The sequence below is a fragment of the Pituophis catenifer genome, unplaced genomic scaffold (genome assembly GCF_029215685.1).
Source record: "Pituophis catenifer annectens isolate HBS135680 unplaced genomic scaffold, rPitCat1.0.hap2 SCAF_4, whole genome shotgun sequence".
NCBI lineage: Eukaryota > Metazoa > Chordata > Lepidosauria > Squamata > Colubridae > Pituophis > Pituophis catenifer.
The window spans coordinates 89,348,771-89,369,491 of NW_027256884.1; the positions used below are offsets into that span (position 1 = coordinate 89,348,771).

General features: G+C 38.1%; 1 protein-coding gene across 1 annotated transcript in view; it reads left to right on the forward strand.

The window, feature by feature from the left end:
- CADM2 (cell adhesion molecule 2) overlaps positions 1-20,721 on the forward strand; it is a 354,125-nt gene that overhangs the window by 204,123 nt on the left and 129,281 nt on the right. The window contains exon 3 of the mRNA XM_070943704.1: positions 13,740-13,889. Coding sequence (XP_070799805.1) covers positions 13,740-13,889 — 150 coding nt within the window. The remainder of the gene's footprint in view (positions 1-13,739; positions 13,890-20,721) is intronic.

Here is a 20,721-nt window from a genome sequence, read left to right on the forward strand (position 1 = left end):
TTCTGATCAATCACACATGAGAAAAGAGTTTTCAAAATTCAGATGCAAGAGTTCAAATCTGTATGAGGATTGCTTCAGTAGTGGGTTTCAAATCCCATCACTCCCGGTTCACTCGTGGGTGCGTGTGCAGGATGCTTCTGCACATGCACAGAAGCTTCTGTGCATGCACAGAGACATCCAGGCAGTTGGGCGGAGGCTCTTGTTTGCCTGATCCGGGGTGAAGCGGTAGCAACCCATCACTGCCCTGCTTCCAGTGAGAAGTAGCAGCAGACTCATTGTTGACTGGAATAGCAAAAACCAATTGTAGTTGTCTTCAGGATTAGAGATTATACACTGCGCAAATAAATAAAGGGAACACAAGCAGAAGACATCCGAGATCTGAAGGAATGAAATAGCCTTATTAAATACTTTGTTCGTTACATACAGTAGTTTTGTGTTCCCTTTAGTTGTTTGAGCAGTGTATAAACTACTGTATGTAAAGAACAAAGTATTTAATAAGGCTATTTCATTCATTCAGATCTCGGATGTCTTCTGCTCGTGTTCCCTTTATTTTTTTGAGCAGTATATAAAGAACATGGTACATCATACTTTCAAAATCAGAATTGTGCAGGCCTTCACTTTACAAAGTGAATTGTTCAACTGTTTGTTCTTTTAATTAATATTAAAAGGCAGAAACTACCCACCACTTCAATGGTTTCATTATCAATCCCAAAGCTAGTTGCCAACATATCTGTTGTTATTAGTTTAGTGGTCTTTATATTTAATTGAAGCCCTATTTTTACTGTGTTAGTAAAAAATACAGATTAGTGTATTTTCAGAGAAATGTGATGAACATAGCACAGATGATTGATATTTATTTCTCTGTCTTGTTCCAATACAGTTTGCCTCAATAGGCATTCAGGGTAGAGGTTAAATAAATAAGGAGAGAATCTAGTCTCACTTCCTTGCTGACCTAGACTTGGTCTGTTTTGCTATCATCTATCCAGAATTTAGCTTCCTATCAAGTATAGGTTTTTCATCACAATGAAATTTCCCAAGATTCCTATTTGATTAAGGACATTCCATAGGTTGACATTGTTGATACAATCAGACTATAATTTGGGAGATCATGACACAAAGCCAGTCATTTGCTTTCTACTCAAGGAAAGAGGAAATGCCAAACCACTTCTGAAAATCCTTGCCAAGAAAATGGCAGAAACATGTCTAGGAAGTCTTTGAGAATTGAAAACAATTGAATGGAAAAAAAAATGATATGTAAATAATACATTCTTTTTGTATTATTTGGCTTTCTAAATTCTCTAATATACATTAGCAATACTGTTGTTTGTTCCTCCTCCTTTTCTAAAACCAGCTTTAATATTTGTCATTTCCTTTTCATGTAGGGAGATCCTAAACATTTTAGTAAGATGTGAATTAGAATATTATGTGACAGTTACTGAATCTTATTTCTTTGATATTAGTATGTAGATAAACCTCTTCCAATTTTTGGCCACCATGTCACTCTTCATTTGCTGGCATACTTTGATTGCAATCTTTACAGATTATTCTGATGCCTACATATTTCTACAGATTTTCATCAATTTCTGTAACATTCTCATTTGACAATGACCAGAATGCTGATCTAAGTTCATCTTCTTGGAAATAGGGAATATCTCCTAATATACCCTGGATGTTAACATCCTCACTGTACAGAATTTCAGTATTCTCCTTCATCTCTGATCTTCTTTGAATCAATTATTGCTTGTCTCCTGGCATCCTATAACATAGCAATTTGAAGTTGGAAACTTTCTGTGTTCTGGTGGTTTGGAATACTTTCCTTGTTTTTCCATGTCTGTTGTCATATTTGATATCTTATAGATGTCATTGCAATACCGCACCATGTCTCTTCTAATAGCAGTCTGAAAGTCTTCATTAAATTCATTCTTGATACCTTTGTCTTTCTTGATTTTAACTTCTGTTCTGTTATTGACAATTTCCACTATTTGTTCTGACATACAGTTTCTTTCTTCTGTTTCTTGATCTTTTGCAGGCTTGTTTCATATTAATCCTTAATAGTTTCTAGGATTTCATTCCACACTTCCTTCTGTTAATGAGATTCAGGACTTCAAAACAGTTCCCAATCCTTTCTTCAAAAATGGTGATTGTATGTTCAAGATTAAATTGTGGAAACAGACTGTCTTCATTTTTTGTCATAACTTGCTTGGAAATTTCTCATGAGCTGTTTGTGAATTCTACAATTAGTCTCTGATAAATCTTCATTGTTATAATTCAGTTTTCCAAATCTCTTGTCCAATATATAGTCAAATTGATTTCTGTGTATTCTATCTGGTGACAGCCACGTGTATACAATAGGTATTATTTTGGTTGTGGAAGAATGCATTAGTAATTCCTATGTATTCTGCCCAAAGTATCTTGATTTATATATCATTACAGAAGTTGATGTAATTTGCATTCTTGCACTGGCTTTCTCTCCTAGCAATTGTGTGTTAAGTACCAGGTTGCCTCTTATTCAGAAAGTTGCATAGTAAACCCTTAAGCTAAAATGTTATTCAGCATAAAAAAGAGAATGACATTTTAATGTGGAAAGCAATTTCAGATATGGGTTCATTGATTCAGAAAATTGGTTTAATGCAAGTTATCAATATGCTTTCTGGTGTCTTATACTTTGCTATTGTTTCCTTTTGTTTTCTGCAATAAATTTATACAAAGTTTAATAATCACAAACAGCATTAAAACTTGCATTACTAATGAAGCATCAGTGCAATATTCTGCTAATCTATCCAGTTCTATCCTTGTTGAAGCTTCAGAATAACTTAGTGGAATGCTGAAAAAGAAGTTCACATATTCAAAATAACATTTCAATTAAAATTAAACTGGCAAGCAATGCTATACTGAAATGTCTAAATGTAATAGATGCATGATTGCACTCAGAGAGGTTTATAAATCAGATTAGATAACTAAGTACATCAATGATATCATCATTCCTTGAACTGCAATACTGGTGTGATGTAATTCAAAGAAACCATTTTAAAATTATTAATTCATCTTTAATAACAATTATAAAGGAAACACTATAACATTGCATCTGCCTTCATGTAAAAAGAAGAAATAGTCCAACCTACTATTTGTAATAGTCCAACCAGAGAACTTCCGGGTAGCTGACCAAAATGGCAGCTCCGTGCTAAACGCCAAAATGCCGAGGCATACGATAGGCACCTTTGAGGTGTTGGGGGGCCCACAGATCATCTAATGGCCCCTTTCCTGGAAAATAAAACATCACCCGTCCGATCGATCTATGGATGGAGGGGGTGCGGAGGACGCCAGTGATGGTGAGGCTGGAGCCTGCTTGCCTGATTGCTGCTGCCTAATGGATTTAAAGGCTCCCATTTTAATCGACAATTACAATAGCTGTGGCGCTCGAATCGCTGGAGAAAGCCGCTCTGAAGCTGGTTGGGGCCTTGGAAGGTGGCAACAGCTGCGGCAGCGTTTTCAACGTTTGTAGGGATAACAATGATGATGGTGGCAGTGAGGAGGGTGGAGATATCTGGAGGCTGCCATAGAAGAAGTCAGTGATGCAGGAGGCTCACAATTCGCTCTAAGTTTAGGGCGATCTGGATACCCCCTTTTTCTGATCTGCAGGGGGACTAGTAGTCACCTAAGGCTGAGGGGCCTTTGAAAAAGAAGTCTGGAGGAATACGGTTGAGTGGGCAGAAGACTACAAGAAGGGGATGTTGATTGATTTCCCCCTTCGATAAACCTCTCCCCCCCCCAACATCAGGCCTAGGCCTAGTATGGCCTCTCAGCTCGATTTAATGATTCCCTGCTTTGACAACCCCACCTGAATATCTCTCCCTCGCTGTGTTACCCCATCAGCTGTTGTTCCATCAGCACTTACTCCGCTCTTTGATATACCATCCTACCCCTTTAATTCCATCCTGGCTTCCACAGATATCGAAGGGAATGAAGACACTGACACCGTGAATCCTTATTTGCCCCCCGTTTATTTTGTAGGGGAACAGACCATCTCCTCTTAAATCCTTTTGGACTCTGGACTGATCATCATGAGAAGGCGGCCATTAAGACCTTTATTTCCCCCTGGACAGAATTGTAATTTTCAGATTTCTCATCGCTATGAGAGGGCAGTTATTGTTCTAGTATGTTGGTGCTCTACATAACATCTTCTTCCCCTCTACTATGACCATCTCCAACACCTTCAGAAGATTGTCTCTCATCCCCTCCAGCCTTTTCTTCTATTTACAGTGTACTCAGCTGTGGAACTCCTTGCACTGTGAGACTCCCCTCTCTCGCAGGTTTGGCCCTCTCAACTATCGAAGGCCACCCTTGATGACGGGTTTTGGAACTCCGAGAGGTTGTATGCTAAAAAACAGAGGATCTGGGGTTTTTTAAATAGATTTTTAGATCCAATTTTAAGGGGATCTGGGAGGAGGGTGGTTTTTAACAACAAAAATGAGACTGGGGGGGTCTCTTAAGGATCAGCAGCCATGCCATTCTGATGGTCCCGGCGGATTGGGAGGGTTGGGAGTCGTAGAGGATGTTCAGAGATGGCTGGGACATTCTATACCTGTGATGGTGGGATGGGGCAGAAGAAATGGAAGTAGGGGTTGGGAGCATCACACCAGATGCATTCGGGTGGTGACTTGCTCCCATGCCTCCTGCTCACCCTGCTTTCCTGGGGATGCGAGAGCGAGGGACTGTGATCTCCGTCTGGTGTATGTGAATGCCAGGTCCATGGTGAATAAGGCCCCCCTCATACGAGATCTTATTGATGAAGAGGGTGCGGACCTGGCCTGTATCACGGAGACCTGGTTGGGACAGGAGGGGGGAATCCCTCTCTCTGATTTATGCCCCCCGGGCTTTCATGTGCTGCACCAGCCGCAACACCAGGGAAGGGGCAGAGGGGTGGCGGTGGTTGTTAGAGAAAGTCTTAGTCCTAAGGAGGTCACTGTCCCTCAGATAGGTGGGTGTGAGTCTCTTCTATTGAAGTGGGACCTTGGAGTTCAGTCGGGCTTGTTGGTCACATACCTATCTCCCAGCTACGTTGTCACAGCCCTGCCAGCACTGCTCGATGACTTGACTGAAGTGGCACTTGAACTCCCCAACCTTTTGGTTGTGGGAGATTTCAATCTGTCTTCGATCGGCGAGTCATCTGAGACAGTCCGGGAGTTCATGGCTTCCATGGCAGCCATGGACCTGACTCAGGTTATTCAAGGCCCAACTCATAGGGGAGGACACACACTCGACCTGGTTTTTCTCTCTGGGCAGTGAATAAATGGTCGTGGTAGGGGGGAACTTTCCATCACCCCCTGTCATGGACCAACCATTCCCTTCTTAGACTGGACTTTCAATCTGCCAACCCTTGCCGCTGGGAGGCGGGACCCATAAAATGGTTCCGCCCCAGGCGCCTAATGGACCCAGAGAGGTTCTTGACGAAGCTTGGGACATTCCCCATCTCTCAATCCTGCGATTTGGCTGAGGCTCTCGTGGCATCCTGGGAACGGGCAGCTGCCGACGCCTTAGACCGAATTGCACCTTTGTGGCCTCTGACCCGACGCAGATCCCGGGTCGCTCCTTGGTTTTCCATGGAGCTCTGGGAAATGAAACATTGGAAAAGATGCCTAGAGGAGAGTTGGAGGTCCTGAAATCCGATCGAACACAGTTAAGAACCCATATTAGGTCTTATCTAGTGGTGATGGAAGCGGTAAAGTGAGATTACTTCACCGCCCTCATTGCATCTGCAGAAAACCACCCAGCGGCCCTGTTTCGTGTGACCCGCTACCTCCTCAATCAGGGAATGAGGAAAGACCCTTTACAGGGCAGAGCTGAGGATTTTGTACAGTTTCTGCATGATAAAATCGCTCAGATCCAGATCGGATTGGACTCTGACTGGGCAGAATCCAATGGGGAGACTAGGGTAGGTCTTGAGAGTAATATCTGGGTTGAGTTTGACCCTGTTTCTGTCAAAGAAGTGGACAGGATTATGGGTAAACTTGGTTCCTCCACTTGCTTATTGGATCCTTGTCCCTCCTGGTTGGTTTCGGCTGCCAGGGAGGTGACTAGAGACTGGATCCAGGCAATTGTCAACACTTTGTTGAAGGAGGGGGTCTTCCCCCCTCTCTTAAGGAGGCAGTGGTTCGACCTCTCCTCAAGAAGCCTTCCCTGGATCCAGACTCACTTAATAATGAGATGATGGGGCCTATTTGTCTAGCCACGAGAGTCCCAGTATGACTGGATCTGTCATTTTGGGGGCTATTATAAACGGAATCATCTCCCAGTGATCTGCTAGCTACAGCTTAACTGGTTTGGTCAGGTGTATGGCATAAGTTCCCCCCACTAGGGATCCATCAACTTGTTCAAATCGGATTGGGTGGTTGAGCTTTTTGACTCAGATCCCCAATTTTAGGACTATGGGTAGGTTAATCAGGCACCTCGTGCAGCCCGAATCTATTAGGGCTTGGAAAGTCCCTTGGGTCCCTGTTTTTGGGGCCATTAGGCATATAGGGAAGAGAAAAGGGTGGATGGGTCCACTCACCATTGGGTCGTCTTCACCTTCGTCCTCACTGTCATACGATTCGGGGGATTGATTTCCATCATCTGGGATCCCCCTTGTTTTGGTTAGGTGGGCAAAGACCTCTGGACCCTTGGGGATTTTCCATGGCACGTTGGTGGCTTGCTTGGGCCCTTGTTCTGGTCGTGCCTTGGGCGGTGGGTCTGACCTCGACCTCGGGGTTCCACACGCTGTTACCAGGTGACCAATCCCCCCATATCTGTAGCACCTCAGCGGGCTCTGTGGGACGACTGGCCTCTGGGTAGGCTGTGGTGCTGTGGTTTCTCGTCTACTGGGTGGTCCCTGGTCCAGCTGGCCTCTCTGTTTGCCATCTGGTTGCTTTGACATGTCGTTGGCCCGCAACCCTCTGTCGACTTTTACCGCTACTCGGAACCATTCGGAGAATTGGTTCGGGATGTCCCGATAAGTGGTCACTTGGGCAATTCGCTTGTCTAGGCTTGTTCTAAAGAAATACACCAGTATTTCTTGAGGCCCCTCCTCAAGAAGCCCTCTCTGGACCCAGCTGTTTTGGCAAACTATCGTCCAGTTTTCAACCTTCGCTTTCTGGCAAAGGTTGTTGAGAGTGTGGTGGCGCAACAGCTCCCACAGTTCCTGGAGGAAACGGAATACCTAGACCTGTACCAATCGGGTTTCCAGCACGGGCATAGCACAGAAACGGCATTGGTCGCTCTGGTGAATGATCTCTGGCAGGTTCAGGATGGTGGTTGTTCCTCCATCCTGGTCCTACTTGACCTCTCAGCGGCTTTTGATACCATCGACCATGGTATCCTACTGCAGTGACTTGTGGGGTTGGGGGTGGGAGGCACTGTTTTACAGTGGTTCTCCTCCTACTTCTCAGGTCGCTTGCAGTTTGTATGGGCGGGGGGACAGAGGTCCACCCCGAGGCCCCTAAATTGTGGGGTGCCTCAGGGGTCGGTTCTCTCCCCCCTACTCTTTAACGTCTATATGAAGCTGCTGGGTGAGATCATTCGTGGCTTCGGGGTGAGATATCATCAATATGCTGATGATACCCATTTATACATCTTCACCCCAGACCACCCCAGAGATGCCCTTTCTGTGATGTCCCATTGCCTGGAAGGGGTGCGGGCCTGGATGGGTAGAAACAGACTCAGACTCGACCCCCCAAGACTGAGTGGCTGTGGATGCCGGCATCTCTGGTTTCAGAGACCCCATCACTTTTGATGGGTGGGGAAAAACTTGCCCCCATTGATAGGGCTCGCAACTTGAGTGTCCTCCTGGATGCTCGGCTGTCCCTAGAAGGCCACCTGATGGCCGTGACCAGGGGGGCCTTCGCACAGGTTCGCCTGGTGTGCCAGTTGCACCCTTTTCTGGACCGAGATGACCTTCACACTGTCACTCATGCCCTGGTTACTTCCTGCTTGGATTACTGCAATTCCCTCTACATGGGCCTGCCCCTGAGATGCACCCGGAAACTCCAGCCAATCCAGAATTTAGCCGCATGGGTTGTTAACAGGAGCCCCTCATTACTCCCATATAACACCTCTCCTGCGTGAGCTGCACTGGTTACCAGTGGTTCTCCGGGTCCACTTCAAGATGCTGGTTCTCACCTATAAGGCCCTACATGACTTAGGTCTGGGATATTTGCAGGACCTTCTCCTGCTTGCCTCTCACCATCCTGTTCGTTCACATAGGGCTGCTCTCCTCAGGGTTCCGACGGCGAGTCAATGTTGTCTGGCAGCACCCAGGGGTAGGGCATTCTCTGTGGGTGCTCCCACCCTCTGGAATGAGTTGCCTACTGAGCTCTGGATGGCTCCTGATCTCTGCTCCGTCAGGACCTGAAGACTTGGCTGTTCAAGCAAGGCTGACTCTGATTCTGGGTTTTATTATTTATTATTTAATTTGGCTTAAAATGGGATTTTGTTGTACATGTTTTTAACTTGTGTTCGCCGCCGTGAGTCCTTCTGGAGAAGGGCGGCATATAAATACATGAAATAAATAAATAAATAAATAAATAAATAAATAAATAAATAAATAAATACTAAAAGCAGCACCATAGAGACAGAATCAGAATGCAAGTCAAAATAGACTAGAAAATTTTAAGAGAACATCTATCTACTCTAGAGGCATTCAAATCACCAGGACCAAATGGATTACACCCCAGGATGCTGAAAGAGCTGGATCTCAGAATCATTGAACAAAATATTTCAAAGCTCCTGGGGAACTGGAGAAATATCAGAGGACTGGAAAAGAGTTGCTGTGGTTTCAATCTAAAAAAAAAAAGAGTGGATTCAGGAAACTATACTCAGCAGCCTGACATCATTACTGGGAAGTTCATGGAAAAGCAGTGTATCTGTGAGCCAAACCTTATTGCCTTAGTGACTAAATTGTTGGATAAGGGAAATTCTGTGGACATGGTTTTCTTAGACTTCAGTAGAGCATTTGACAAAGTAGATTTCAGCCTATTTCTTGGTAGGACAGAACAATATGTGATAGACAGTACCACCACCAGATGGATTTGCAACTGGCTGATCAACCACACTCAGTGGGTAGTTCCCAATGAAACTACATCTACGTGGAAGAAACATGCAGTGGAATACTCCAAGATTCTGAATTAGGTCCAGTACTCTTCAACACCTTCATAAATGATCTAGAAGGAGAACTACATTTGGACTATACCAAGCTGAGAAAAATAGCTTTTAGGTGATAGATTCATGATTCAGAAGGACTTTGACAGATTTGAACACTGGGCCCTATCCAACAAAATGCAATTGGTGAGACAAATAAGTTCCTTCACATAGGCAAATAAAACCAAATGCACAGATAAAATAGTGATACCTGACTCAACAATAGCAACTGAAAGGGATCTAGGTATCCTAGTAGACCACCAGTTAAGAATAAGCCAGCAATTTGCCAAAAAAGCTAATGAGGTATAAGGTTGTATCAACAGAAAGATAGTTTCAATCTCACATGAAGTGATATTACCACTTTATGCTGCATTGATGAGACCACTCTTGGAATATTGGATCCAATTCTGATCACTAGAAAGATATTTAGACCCTAGAAAGAGTGCAGAGAAGAACAACAAAGATGTTAAGGGGTCGGAGGCTAAACCATATGAAGAACAGTTGCAGGAACTGGGAATGTCTAGTCTAACAGAAATAAATGGTCTAAGAGTGATATGATAGCAGTAGTCCAATATTTGAGGGACTGTCACCGAGAAGGGAAGAACAAGAAGTAATGGGTGGAAGATCATTAAAGAGAGATCCCTCTGGAACAGCGGTTCTCAACCTGGGGGTCGCGACCCCTTTGGGGGTCGAATGGCCATTTCACAGGGGTCGCCAAAGCCCTCTCTCGCCCCCCCATGCCTTCACTCACCCTCACCCTCTGCCTCTATTGGATCGCTGGCCGTTCACTTACCCCACCCACTCCCAATCTATTGCTGCCTCCTGAGTCCCAGCTGATGGCTAGAGGAAAAAAAAACTGTTTAAATTCTTGCCGCAGGGCTTCAAAGGGCGCCCTATAGCCAGTGGTGGGATTCTGCCGGTTCCGCCCTGCCCTTTGCCCCACCCCTCCACACCACTATTTATTGCCAATAAATAGTTGTGGGCGAGGGGCGGGCGAGCCAGCAATTTAACAAATGGTTTGGTGTTTTTTTGTAATTTTATTGGCCCGCGGAGCTTCAGCATAGCCTAATTAGCCCTTGATTAGATCGGCTCCCGACTCTCAGCTGATTTGCTCTCAACTGTTTTGCTCAGGGCTCTGCTGCTTGCTGGAGCAGATTTTTTTCCCCTAGCTATGCTGAAAAGCGAAACTGAAAGTAAAGCAGGCTGTTGGCTTTGCTGTTGCTGCAACGTTGGAAAATTAGGCAGACAGATTTCTTTTCTTTTTCCTCACCAAAAAAGATAGGTGCAAACAATGGGAAATTTAGGGAAAAAGAGGAGAGTTCAAGATTTTAAAACACAAAAGGAAAAAAGCTCTATTTAACTAGGGAATTGTAATAATTGAGATACTATTAATTGTATATTGTGTTGAAAGCAGAAATGGTTAAGTTGTGGTTTGGAGGAATATAGGGGGGAAATTATTGGTAAATATAATTAATTGATTTGTAAGAAATTGGAATAATTGGAATATTCATGTTCATATTTAAATATTTAAGATTTTTTTTAACTTAATATCTATGGTGGCAAACCATATGATTTGAATCACAACTAGTACATCTTTCTTTCTTCACAGTTACAGATATAATGTTTCTGACTATTCTGATGACTAGCAATTAATACATTTCTTGTAGAGTACATCTGGAAAAAAATCCTTTTAATTGCATAAGACATCTAAGCCCTTTTTTCAAGTTAAAAAAAATCTATCCTTGATTCTGTTTTTGTTGTTCTGTAATCATTATTCCCATTTATTATGAAACACTTTTTTCCTTATGTACAACCTTTCCTTCAAATAACAAAAAAATAAACTATCATTGGTCACAAGTTAGCTTCCTAATTTTATTTCTCCATTTTTTGTTGTCTTAGTATCTTAGAAAGCACAGCACAATATTTAAAACTTCTAGTGAGAAAGGAAAGAGAAGGGAAGGGGAAGTGAATAGGAAAGGATGTTAATTTTGAGTTCAGTGTCAGACTTGGAAGCCATCTTTATACTTTTGTGCATTTAGGCTTCCGGACTGCCACAAATCCTACTGTGGGAAATTGGGAGGGGGGACTGCATAGAGGGAAGAAGATATGTAGTCAAAATAAAATTCTTTATAGAAAGTCAAGGCCATGATGCCCTGCAGCTGTGTTGAGAAGAATGAAGAGGTATCTTCTGTTCCAGATGGTACCTGATTGGATGTGTGGTGGACATGTGGTTGACGGGCAAGGTCTTGAACTTTCTTTTGGGTGTGGAAAACCCGGAAGCTCTCAGATTTGGGTTTTCCCAGATGTGCCAATATGACATCTCTAATAAAAATTAGCTTTGAGGAACTTCAAAGTTCAGAGTTTGATTTCGTTGGGGGTGTTACTTGGAACCCTGACATTCAGTTTATTAAAACCAGATAACCAAATACTATTAGTAAATTTTCATGCATCCATTATGTGATAATGAACTCTCTATCTATCACACATATGCTTGCTTCCAGATCTTGTGTTAAAATTTGTTTCAGGGAGGAGGAAAGAAAAGGGTCCATACGGTTCTCACTGGTCTAAACAACATAAACATCTGCTAGATTCATGAGCAGCTTGTTAAAATAATTCATCAAAGAGAATCTCAGGCAATCACCATGACTATTTGTATAGATATTTTGAAAGCAAAGACAAACAGATCAACAAGTTCAATATTTTTTTACCCTAACTTATTTCAGTTTTGCATATTTAAGTGTACTGTTACATAGAGCTCTATCTAAAGGAGACTAAATACTATGAAATTATTACAGTACTGGTTCTAAGTCTGTACTATTGAAGGATAAGGTTTCAAGATGAAATAATTATGTAGATGGGTAAGTCAAATCTACAAAAACTACCAAAAGTCAGCTAGAAATCTTTGGAAAAGAGAAAGCTGTTGCAAGCTAATCAAGTGGTGAGTTAATATAATGCAATGAAAGCAGAAGTTGAAACCAATTTTGTTTTCAACAACTGTTATTGAAATTGTTGTCTTCAGCATGGGAGGGTGGAGTTTATAATAAACATGGCAAATACTTTGTGAATAACTGTTTTATCTACCTGAATTCTACCATGTGGCTTCATTTTTTTTTTTTTTGGGATATTCTTAAAGAAAAAAGTGTTAATCACTATCTCAATACACCATGTGTTATTTTATGAATCTCTGATATTGTGTATAGTCAAATCTACCCATAGTTCAGTCTCTGGACCAGTATCTCTCAGCAAAACTAAATTCACAAATTGTTACTTTAAAAAAAGAAAAACAACCATAGCATAACATTTGGTGCATGCTTTCTTTTATTCCTTGAAGGACAGTGGCGTATATTTAAGAAAACAATGAAATAAAAATAGGAAATATGCAGATCTCTGTGCATTAAATTTATAGGCTTCCTTATTTTCCCCTAAATGAAATTATATTCTGTTTCAATAAAAGTTCCATTTATGGAGCATTAATGGCCATAAAATAGAAGAAGTGACTAGCTTTAAGTATTTAAAAGTAGCCTTCAGACTACTTGGCTTGCAGAAAGCTCACTACAAATACGTTGCTGCTATTGGAAGGGATTTGCCAATACCATTCTTAAATATTTGTGATCTAAGGGAGGATATTATGTTCCTATCTCTCTGTCTATCATCATTTTGAGTGTGTGCTCCTTATCTTAATAATTGAAAATAGTGGGGAAGAAGAATAAATTCAACAAATAATGACTAAATTATGTGTAACTTCTAAATTATACATTGTTTAAAATTTGTTTATTTAAATGTTTACTAGATATTTCTGTATTACTTAAAGAAAAAGAAAATACATCATGAACTTTTGGAATCTTAAATAATTAATATTCTTCCAAACAGGTGCAGTCATCTGATTTTCATCACTTATGGTAGCAAAATAGTAAATTGCCTTTCTTTAGTGTTACTTTTGAACTCTGAAAATATCTTAACTATTTCTGTTTAGACATTGGGGAAATCAGGCCAAATTAGAATTAAAAAAAGAAGAAGGAAATGTTGATAAGACTATTCATATTATCTTTAAATTAGAATTTTAGATATGAAGTTGTCCTAAGATAGGTTTCAGTTCAGAATCTGCGTCTCAGGATTTTGTTAAAGTATTCTTGATAATTTAGCCTGCCTTTAATTACATTAATCACACACAGATAAATTTAGCAAACTGTTGTTTAAATCGGGACACTAGTTAAGACAAATATAGATTTTGTGACTTTTCTTTATTCTAAAATATTTTAAATTGTTAAAATGTTCACCTGGCCTTGCTACATGTCAGAAAGTGATACTAACTTTAACAAAGAAAATAATATTCTGATAATTTTCATAAAATTATTGTTTTTAATGAAAAAAGATAGATAAAAGCATGATTATTTTAAGAGCAACTATTCTGATAAGACTGTATTTTTTTTTAAAAAAATCCTCCTACTGGAATAAAATAAAACAACAGGAACTCACTGAACAAGTCTTTGCGAAAGTAAAAGATACTGATCTACTCTTATAACTTTCAATATAGTACAATTTCTTTTTCTTTTTAATGTTCTCCCCAGGCAGCCAAGGCCAGTTCCCACTCACACAGAACGTTACAGTTATTGAGGGTGAAACAGCAACACTGACTTGTAGAGTTGATCAAAATGATAACACCTCCCTCCAGTGGTCGAATCCAGCTCAACAAACTTTGTACTTTGATGACAAGAAAGGTGAATATACTTTTTTTTGTCCTCAGTTGATTATTTAAATAATAATAACATTACTGTTAAATAATGGTTGCACACTCTACATTCTACTTTACATTATCCTCAGGCTAAAAAATGTGTAATTTGAACATGATTGTTTGATTGTAAAATTATAGAATATTAATATTAATTTGAAAAAAAGTTTTAATTGTTTCATTTCTTCTCTGTTTTTACTGCTGACTAAAGATGTGATTGTGAACTGTGTTCACTAAGGATAGAAAATTAATATTATAATATTATAAGTGTGATTAAACAGGTTAACACAGGTACAAAATTTATTACCATGAGTTTCCATTCAAGGAAAAAGGTAGAAATGTTAATATGTGTATTATGACATCACCATACAAAAATTGCAGCTTATGTCAGATATCAGGAGGCACCATGCATAATCATGGTGGTTGCATTATGATATAATTTAGCAAACCATGATCATATGACCATAAAAATAACAAGGAGCTCCATTGTCAGTTGATCATCAGTGATGTGTTTCAGAAGACAAAGTTGTTTTTTTTAATCAATTAGTTAATTATGGAAATATGGCGGACTACCTTTATCTTTGTAAAGCTTATAATAGTAAAATGTCAAGGTGACATTAGATCATTGCTATGTACTATGATTTGGGTTAGGTTCTTATGCTAATTTGAGATTTCAAAAACATTATTAAGATCAAATTAATATTCAATAAGTAACTAAAATGGCCAGTATAAAACATCAGGTTAGATGGGCTAAAGAAAAGAAAATAACTATTACTTAAGAAATTGATTTATGTTTTATCTTATCTTGATTCCACTGAGGAGTGGAATAAAACAGCCTGGATTTGTCTCTGCTTGTTCAGATCTAAAACAGACCCACAATGCATCATTTCTTAAGGTAAAATAAGCCTGGCAAAATCTCTGAAATTAAATATGCAAATATGGATTTTGGCAAATCCTCAATTTGAATGGTCATTACTAAAGCTCAATAATTAATTTTATACCAGTATAAAAAATAGAATGTTCAATAAGTATTTTGTACTTTGAACAATACACCTTACAGAAAGACAGTGAGAAACAAGTTAATTAATCATGCTACTACAAGTGTTCAATATTTATTTACAAGATTTGTACAGCTGCATATCTCATGTATTTGTTACTCTGGGTGTTATACATCAAATAAGCCTCTCCTAAATAACATTGCAAATACAGTATCACCCAAAAACAAAAATGAGGATTTTTTAAAAAAAATCCTAGAGGCTGAAAGATGTCAGGGCTATCCTATTATAGAGAAGGGAGCAAACCAGTAGTGGATTTCAAATTTTTTTACTACCAGTTCTGTGGGTGTGGCTTGGTGGGCATGGCATGGCTTGGTGAGCATGGCTTGGTGGGCATGGCAGGAGAAGGATAGTGTAAAATCTCCATTCCCACCCCACTCCAGAAGAAGGATACTGTAAAATCGCCATTCTGTCCCCAATCTGTTGCCAAAGAGCCTTGATAGTACAGTGGTATACGCACCCGGTTATTAACACAGCTGCCTGCAATTTCTGCTGGTTCGAATCTCTCCAAGGCTCAAGGTTGACTCAGCCTTCCATCCTTTCTAAGGTAGGTGAAATGAGGACCCAGTTTGTGGGGGCAATAAGCTGACTTTGTATAAAATATACAAAAGTATGAAGGCTATTGCTTAACGCATTGTAAGCCGCCCTGAGTCTCCGGAGAAGGGCGGCATATAAATCAAATTAAAAAAAAAAATCTAGGGGAAAGATACTGCAAAATACCCATTTCCTCCTGATCCGCTGGGACTTGGGAGGCAGAGAATAGGTGGTGTGGCCAATCAGAATTTTTACTACTGGTTCTCCAAACTACTCAAAATTTCTGCTACTGGTTCTCCAGAACTGGTCAGAACCTGCTGAAGACCATCTCTGTAGCAAACCATACTAAAGGGCAGATAGCACACAAAAAGAAGGATCCTTCCTAAATCCCATCAAATGATATTGTCTCAAGAACTAACTTAATTCATATCCAATCAATAAAAAACATGTAAGATGGGCAGAAATAATCAGAAAGTGGTCCTGCATATTCTACAGTCTTGTGCTTGTGGCTAATGATAATGATAATTGACACCATAAATGACATTCAGAAGCCTGCTGAGACCCAATGCAGCTCCCAAAGTAGTGGTACTACATGGGAAATTACAACACTAACTGAAGAACCCTAGAGAAAGGTAGAAAACCATCATGACAATGTGCTTCTCCCTCAGTTTCCTAAGCTGGCAAGAAGGATACCAGGGATCACAAAATAGCTGTCAGAAGTACAATGCAAGTATAATTAAACATGTTAACGCAATTGCTCAATATCTATTTATTTAGATTATTTGTTTGCTCCACAGTTTAGGTAAAATATAGTTCTAAGTGGTTTACATCAAATAATCCATCCCCAAATTATATTGCAACTAAAAACCAAGCAAATCCCCACCCCACCCCACTAACAGCTCCAAGTACCCTCTACATTTTATCAGGACCAACAAGCTCAAACATACCCCACATATGTTTAATTTTTAACTTAATAGTAAGAATAAAGAATAACTTTATTCTTCAGATCCTGAGGTTAATATTCCTGAGAGCCTGTAAATGTCCAGCTCCTCCTTTTCCAGAAAAGGTGAGATCACTTTGAGCAAGGCGATTGGCTAGCAAACATTAAGATACTGTAGAAAGTATTCCTTTTGAAAGGTTCTTACCAGTATTGTCAATTATCATAAATACATATGAGATTTAATGTATTAATGTATTTGTGTGTGCCCAAGTAGTGATACAAAATTGAGAAAACATAAAAGAATTTGTTTATGTTTTCCCCTGAAAAGAACAGGAGGAATGGAGAATGAGATTAACTGGCACTCCATCCTATTTTCCCCAGAAAAATTCCAAGCACATAAGATTTAATTTGCACCAGTTAATTTGTTTGATTAAATATTTAACAGTAGTTTATCTAGTATTGTTTTTAGAGAATTAGTGACAGCCTAGAAAAGGAAAACAAAGGAACTTAACACATACAGTAGCTATAATGAAGAATGGCTCTCATATCTGCGTCTTCAACATGTGAATCAAATATGTATAGATCTTAACTTTCTTGTAGTGTTCATTCAATATGTGAGGAGTATTGTGCAGATGGTCATCCCTTTGTGATTCATCATAAACAATGATATGCAAGTGCAATTTCAGGTTAACATGCCACTCTTGCAAAGCTGTCAAGTTATTAACATGTAAGTAAAGCTATGGTGCTTCAGATTTAACTAATTCAGTTCTTGCTATAAATGCTTCACAGAAAATGTTTTCATGAGCTCCAATTTTTTCAAAGGAAACAAATCTAGGAATATTTAAGGACATTAACATCTACATCAATATCTTTAATATGAATAATGTCTGATTAGAATAAAATTGGCAGTTACTCAAATAACCAGGCTCTATTTTGACCAACTCTTACATTAAAAAAAAAAAAAACCTTGTTTGTTTGTTCTGGTATATGCATTATAACATTACTAAAAGGAAATACAGGAAAAGAATCAGAAAAAAAAAGAAAGAAAAACAAATTTATAGGCTTATAATATTAAAATGTTAAGGTGACATTCAATCATTGAAATTGTCAAGGAGATGTTAGATCATTGCTGCATACTATGATTTGGGTTAGGTTCTTGTGCTAATTTGAGATTTCAAAAACATTACTAAGATCAAATTAATATTCGATAAGTAACTAAAATGGCCAGTGTAAAACATCAAGTTAGATGGGCTAAAGAAAAGAAAATAACTATTACTTAAAACTAGATTTATGTTATATCTTATTTTGATTCCATTGAGGAATAGAATAGAAACAAATCTAGGAATATTTAAGGACATTAGCATCTACATCAATATATTTAATATAAATAATGTCTGATTAGAATAAAATTGGAAGGAAGTGTTGAAAATAAAATTATCACAAAATACTTAGAATTTGTTTCATTTGGGGCATATATTAGGGTTTTTTGTATGGTATAATTGTATTGCTTATTTTTATATTTTAGCAATGAGGTTTTATTCTGACAATAGCTAACAGAGTAGCATCGTGAGTCATGATGTATTAAGGAAATATGCCAGAATTGTGTTCTGTTTTCATTTGGTGTTTGTGAAACAGAACTTCAATGAAAGTGAATGTTAGGAAATAGTAAGGTTTATTGAATGTGAAAATATCTGCTGTCTACGGATTAAAATATTGAGTTTTTACAATATCTATGTGGACACCAAATTTCCTTAAAATGTTTCTTTTTGTTTCAAAGTTTAAACATGTTTGGAATGGTTCCACATCCATATATCAATTGGAAATAAATAGAAGGAAGAACTATGCAATAGACATGAAACTTTATAGTATCTTAATTTGTACTTGTTTTAATAGAAATGATCATATAATCCCCTCTACATGATTGTTCCAGACTACCCATCTTATTTATGTTGCAATTGTGATCCTGGCTTCCTTGAAGGCATGGTGTGGTTATCATGATTTCCTGCAGAAAAAAGACACATCCACATAGCTTATATTAATAGGCTTTTATATAAATTGCCTGTAGGGAATCAATATTTTGGAATCAGAATTATTGTTTTTAGGACTTAACTGGAATACTTACATATTAAGCATAATAACAGCTATGCAGAGTTCCTATTTGTTCAGAAAGATAATAGTCATAATAGTCAACTAGATCAAGCCACTTTTGAGTTTTCTAATTCCAATAGACACAGCACATTTTTGGTCTTTTGTTTAAATCAATACAATTGCCAAGGGAGGTACTGTCAATTTTCAAAAATACATTTTTTTCTATTTTAGGTTGTTTTAGATTTATTAAAGCTGGAAAATATTTTCATTAGTTCTGAAGAAATAATTTACTTAATGAGCAAAATAATGGTGATTATAGCTATTAAATGTGAAAAGATTTTGGATAGATCATCTGAAATAGATCACAAACATTTTCTTAAAAACAAGGTATTAAGAATAATGAGTAAGGGAGATTCTTTTAATATGATTTCATAAAATTGAAATATTGTAACAAAATTGCTCAGTTATTTATATATTGCAGTATAGATTTTAAATAGTGCCAAATAAAATAAAGTCAACAAAAACTGAAGGACACAAGTGTTCAGAATTTTGTTATATTTTGAAAATCAATTTTAGATAGAGGCATAATACAGGTGATTCAGAGACAGCTGATAAAAGTATGGTATTTAAATATATTTATCTCTCTCTTGGATTAACATGTCCTAATTCCTATTTACATAACAAATATTTGCAGAAATATTTCTCATGTCAATCTAAAAATATTGTATTAAAAATGGGACATGCTTTTGTAATCAGCTTATACAACACTACATATAGTATTATAGTGAGAATTTTGTCTGGTATATTTGCTCTTCTCAATATTTTCCTTTCTAGAAAATATTGTTTTATTTTGTTTTTATTTCTCCCTTTCCACATAGGAAAAATAAAATTTAGGTAAATTAATCACCAGAAAATTTGTGTGAATGTCAGATCATTCACAGCACACAAAAGGTTGACTTCCTATGAATCATTTAAATTAATCACAAAGCATAACTTCCTGCCAAGGAGTTTTGCCAAATAAGTATGAAAGCAGCCAGGAAGCTGCAAAGTAGTATAACATCTAATGTATAATAAAAATAAGGTATAACAAGGGAAGAAATCTTTAGAAAAAGTTATACAATTTCATAGAATTAATTTGAATTAATTAATATATAGAATTAATAATCAGGTAACTTTTAAAAATATTTATTTTTAACATTATATGTCTTATTTAGACAATAAATTTATATGTTGATTATCTATTGTCAAATGTTGTAAGAAATTCAGCATCTTTATTTATATATATATATATATATATATATATATATATATATATATATATATATATATATATATATATATATATAATTTTTCCCATCAAGTAAAATGAATAGATGAGGGTGAAGCCTGATAACGAGACGTTCAGAAACCAACCCACAAGCTCGGAGAACAAACCTTCACCCTCATCCTACACCTGAGCTACAGATATTCACCACTATTGCAAATAAATAGTTCTCAGGGAAAATATTGAAGCACAGGAGACTGTGCATTCTTTTGCTGAAGTCTGAATGACTTCACAAACTGCTGAAAATCTTCTAGATTTGCACTGAGGGAAATTGAAAAATATAGTGGATAAGTGAAACTTGATTTAGATAAATAAACTAACAGATAAATGAAGTAACTTCTGGGGAAGAATGATAGACTGAATAGTGTTCCAAATAAGCCGAAGCAATTATTGTGGCTAAGAACAGGGAGTCAATGAGCAGACTGGTTCCTTCGACCCTCTCCAAACGAGAAAATGCAAGATGGCCAAGCCATGTTTCATATGGTTGCTTTCATAAAAGGCTCCAAGGCAATGGTCTATGGAGGATGTGAGAATAGGAGTTGCCATGCATTCTTTGGAGCCTTCAAAGGACAATAAGTTTGCACTTCCTTTCGTAGTCACATTTTGGAAATTTCCTATTAACTACTTTAAAAAAGTTAGGCACCTTCAAGACAACAAGGCTAACAACATTGGGTGACTGCTTTTAATATTTAATATGATAAAATTGTTTCTTTAAAAGCTTGAAGAATTTAAAAAAATAGAAAAAGCAAGGCAAAATTTGGAATTCAAAAAAAATTAAACAGATTAAGGACTTTGAAAATTTTGGAAGATTTTATTTTGAATATTAAGACTGAAATTCATTCTCAATATATTTTAGTACTGGAAACTGGTTAAGTTTCAG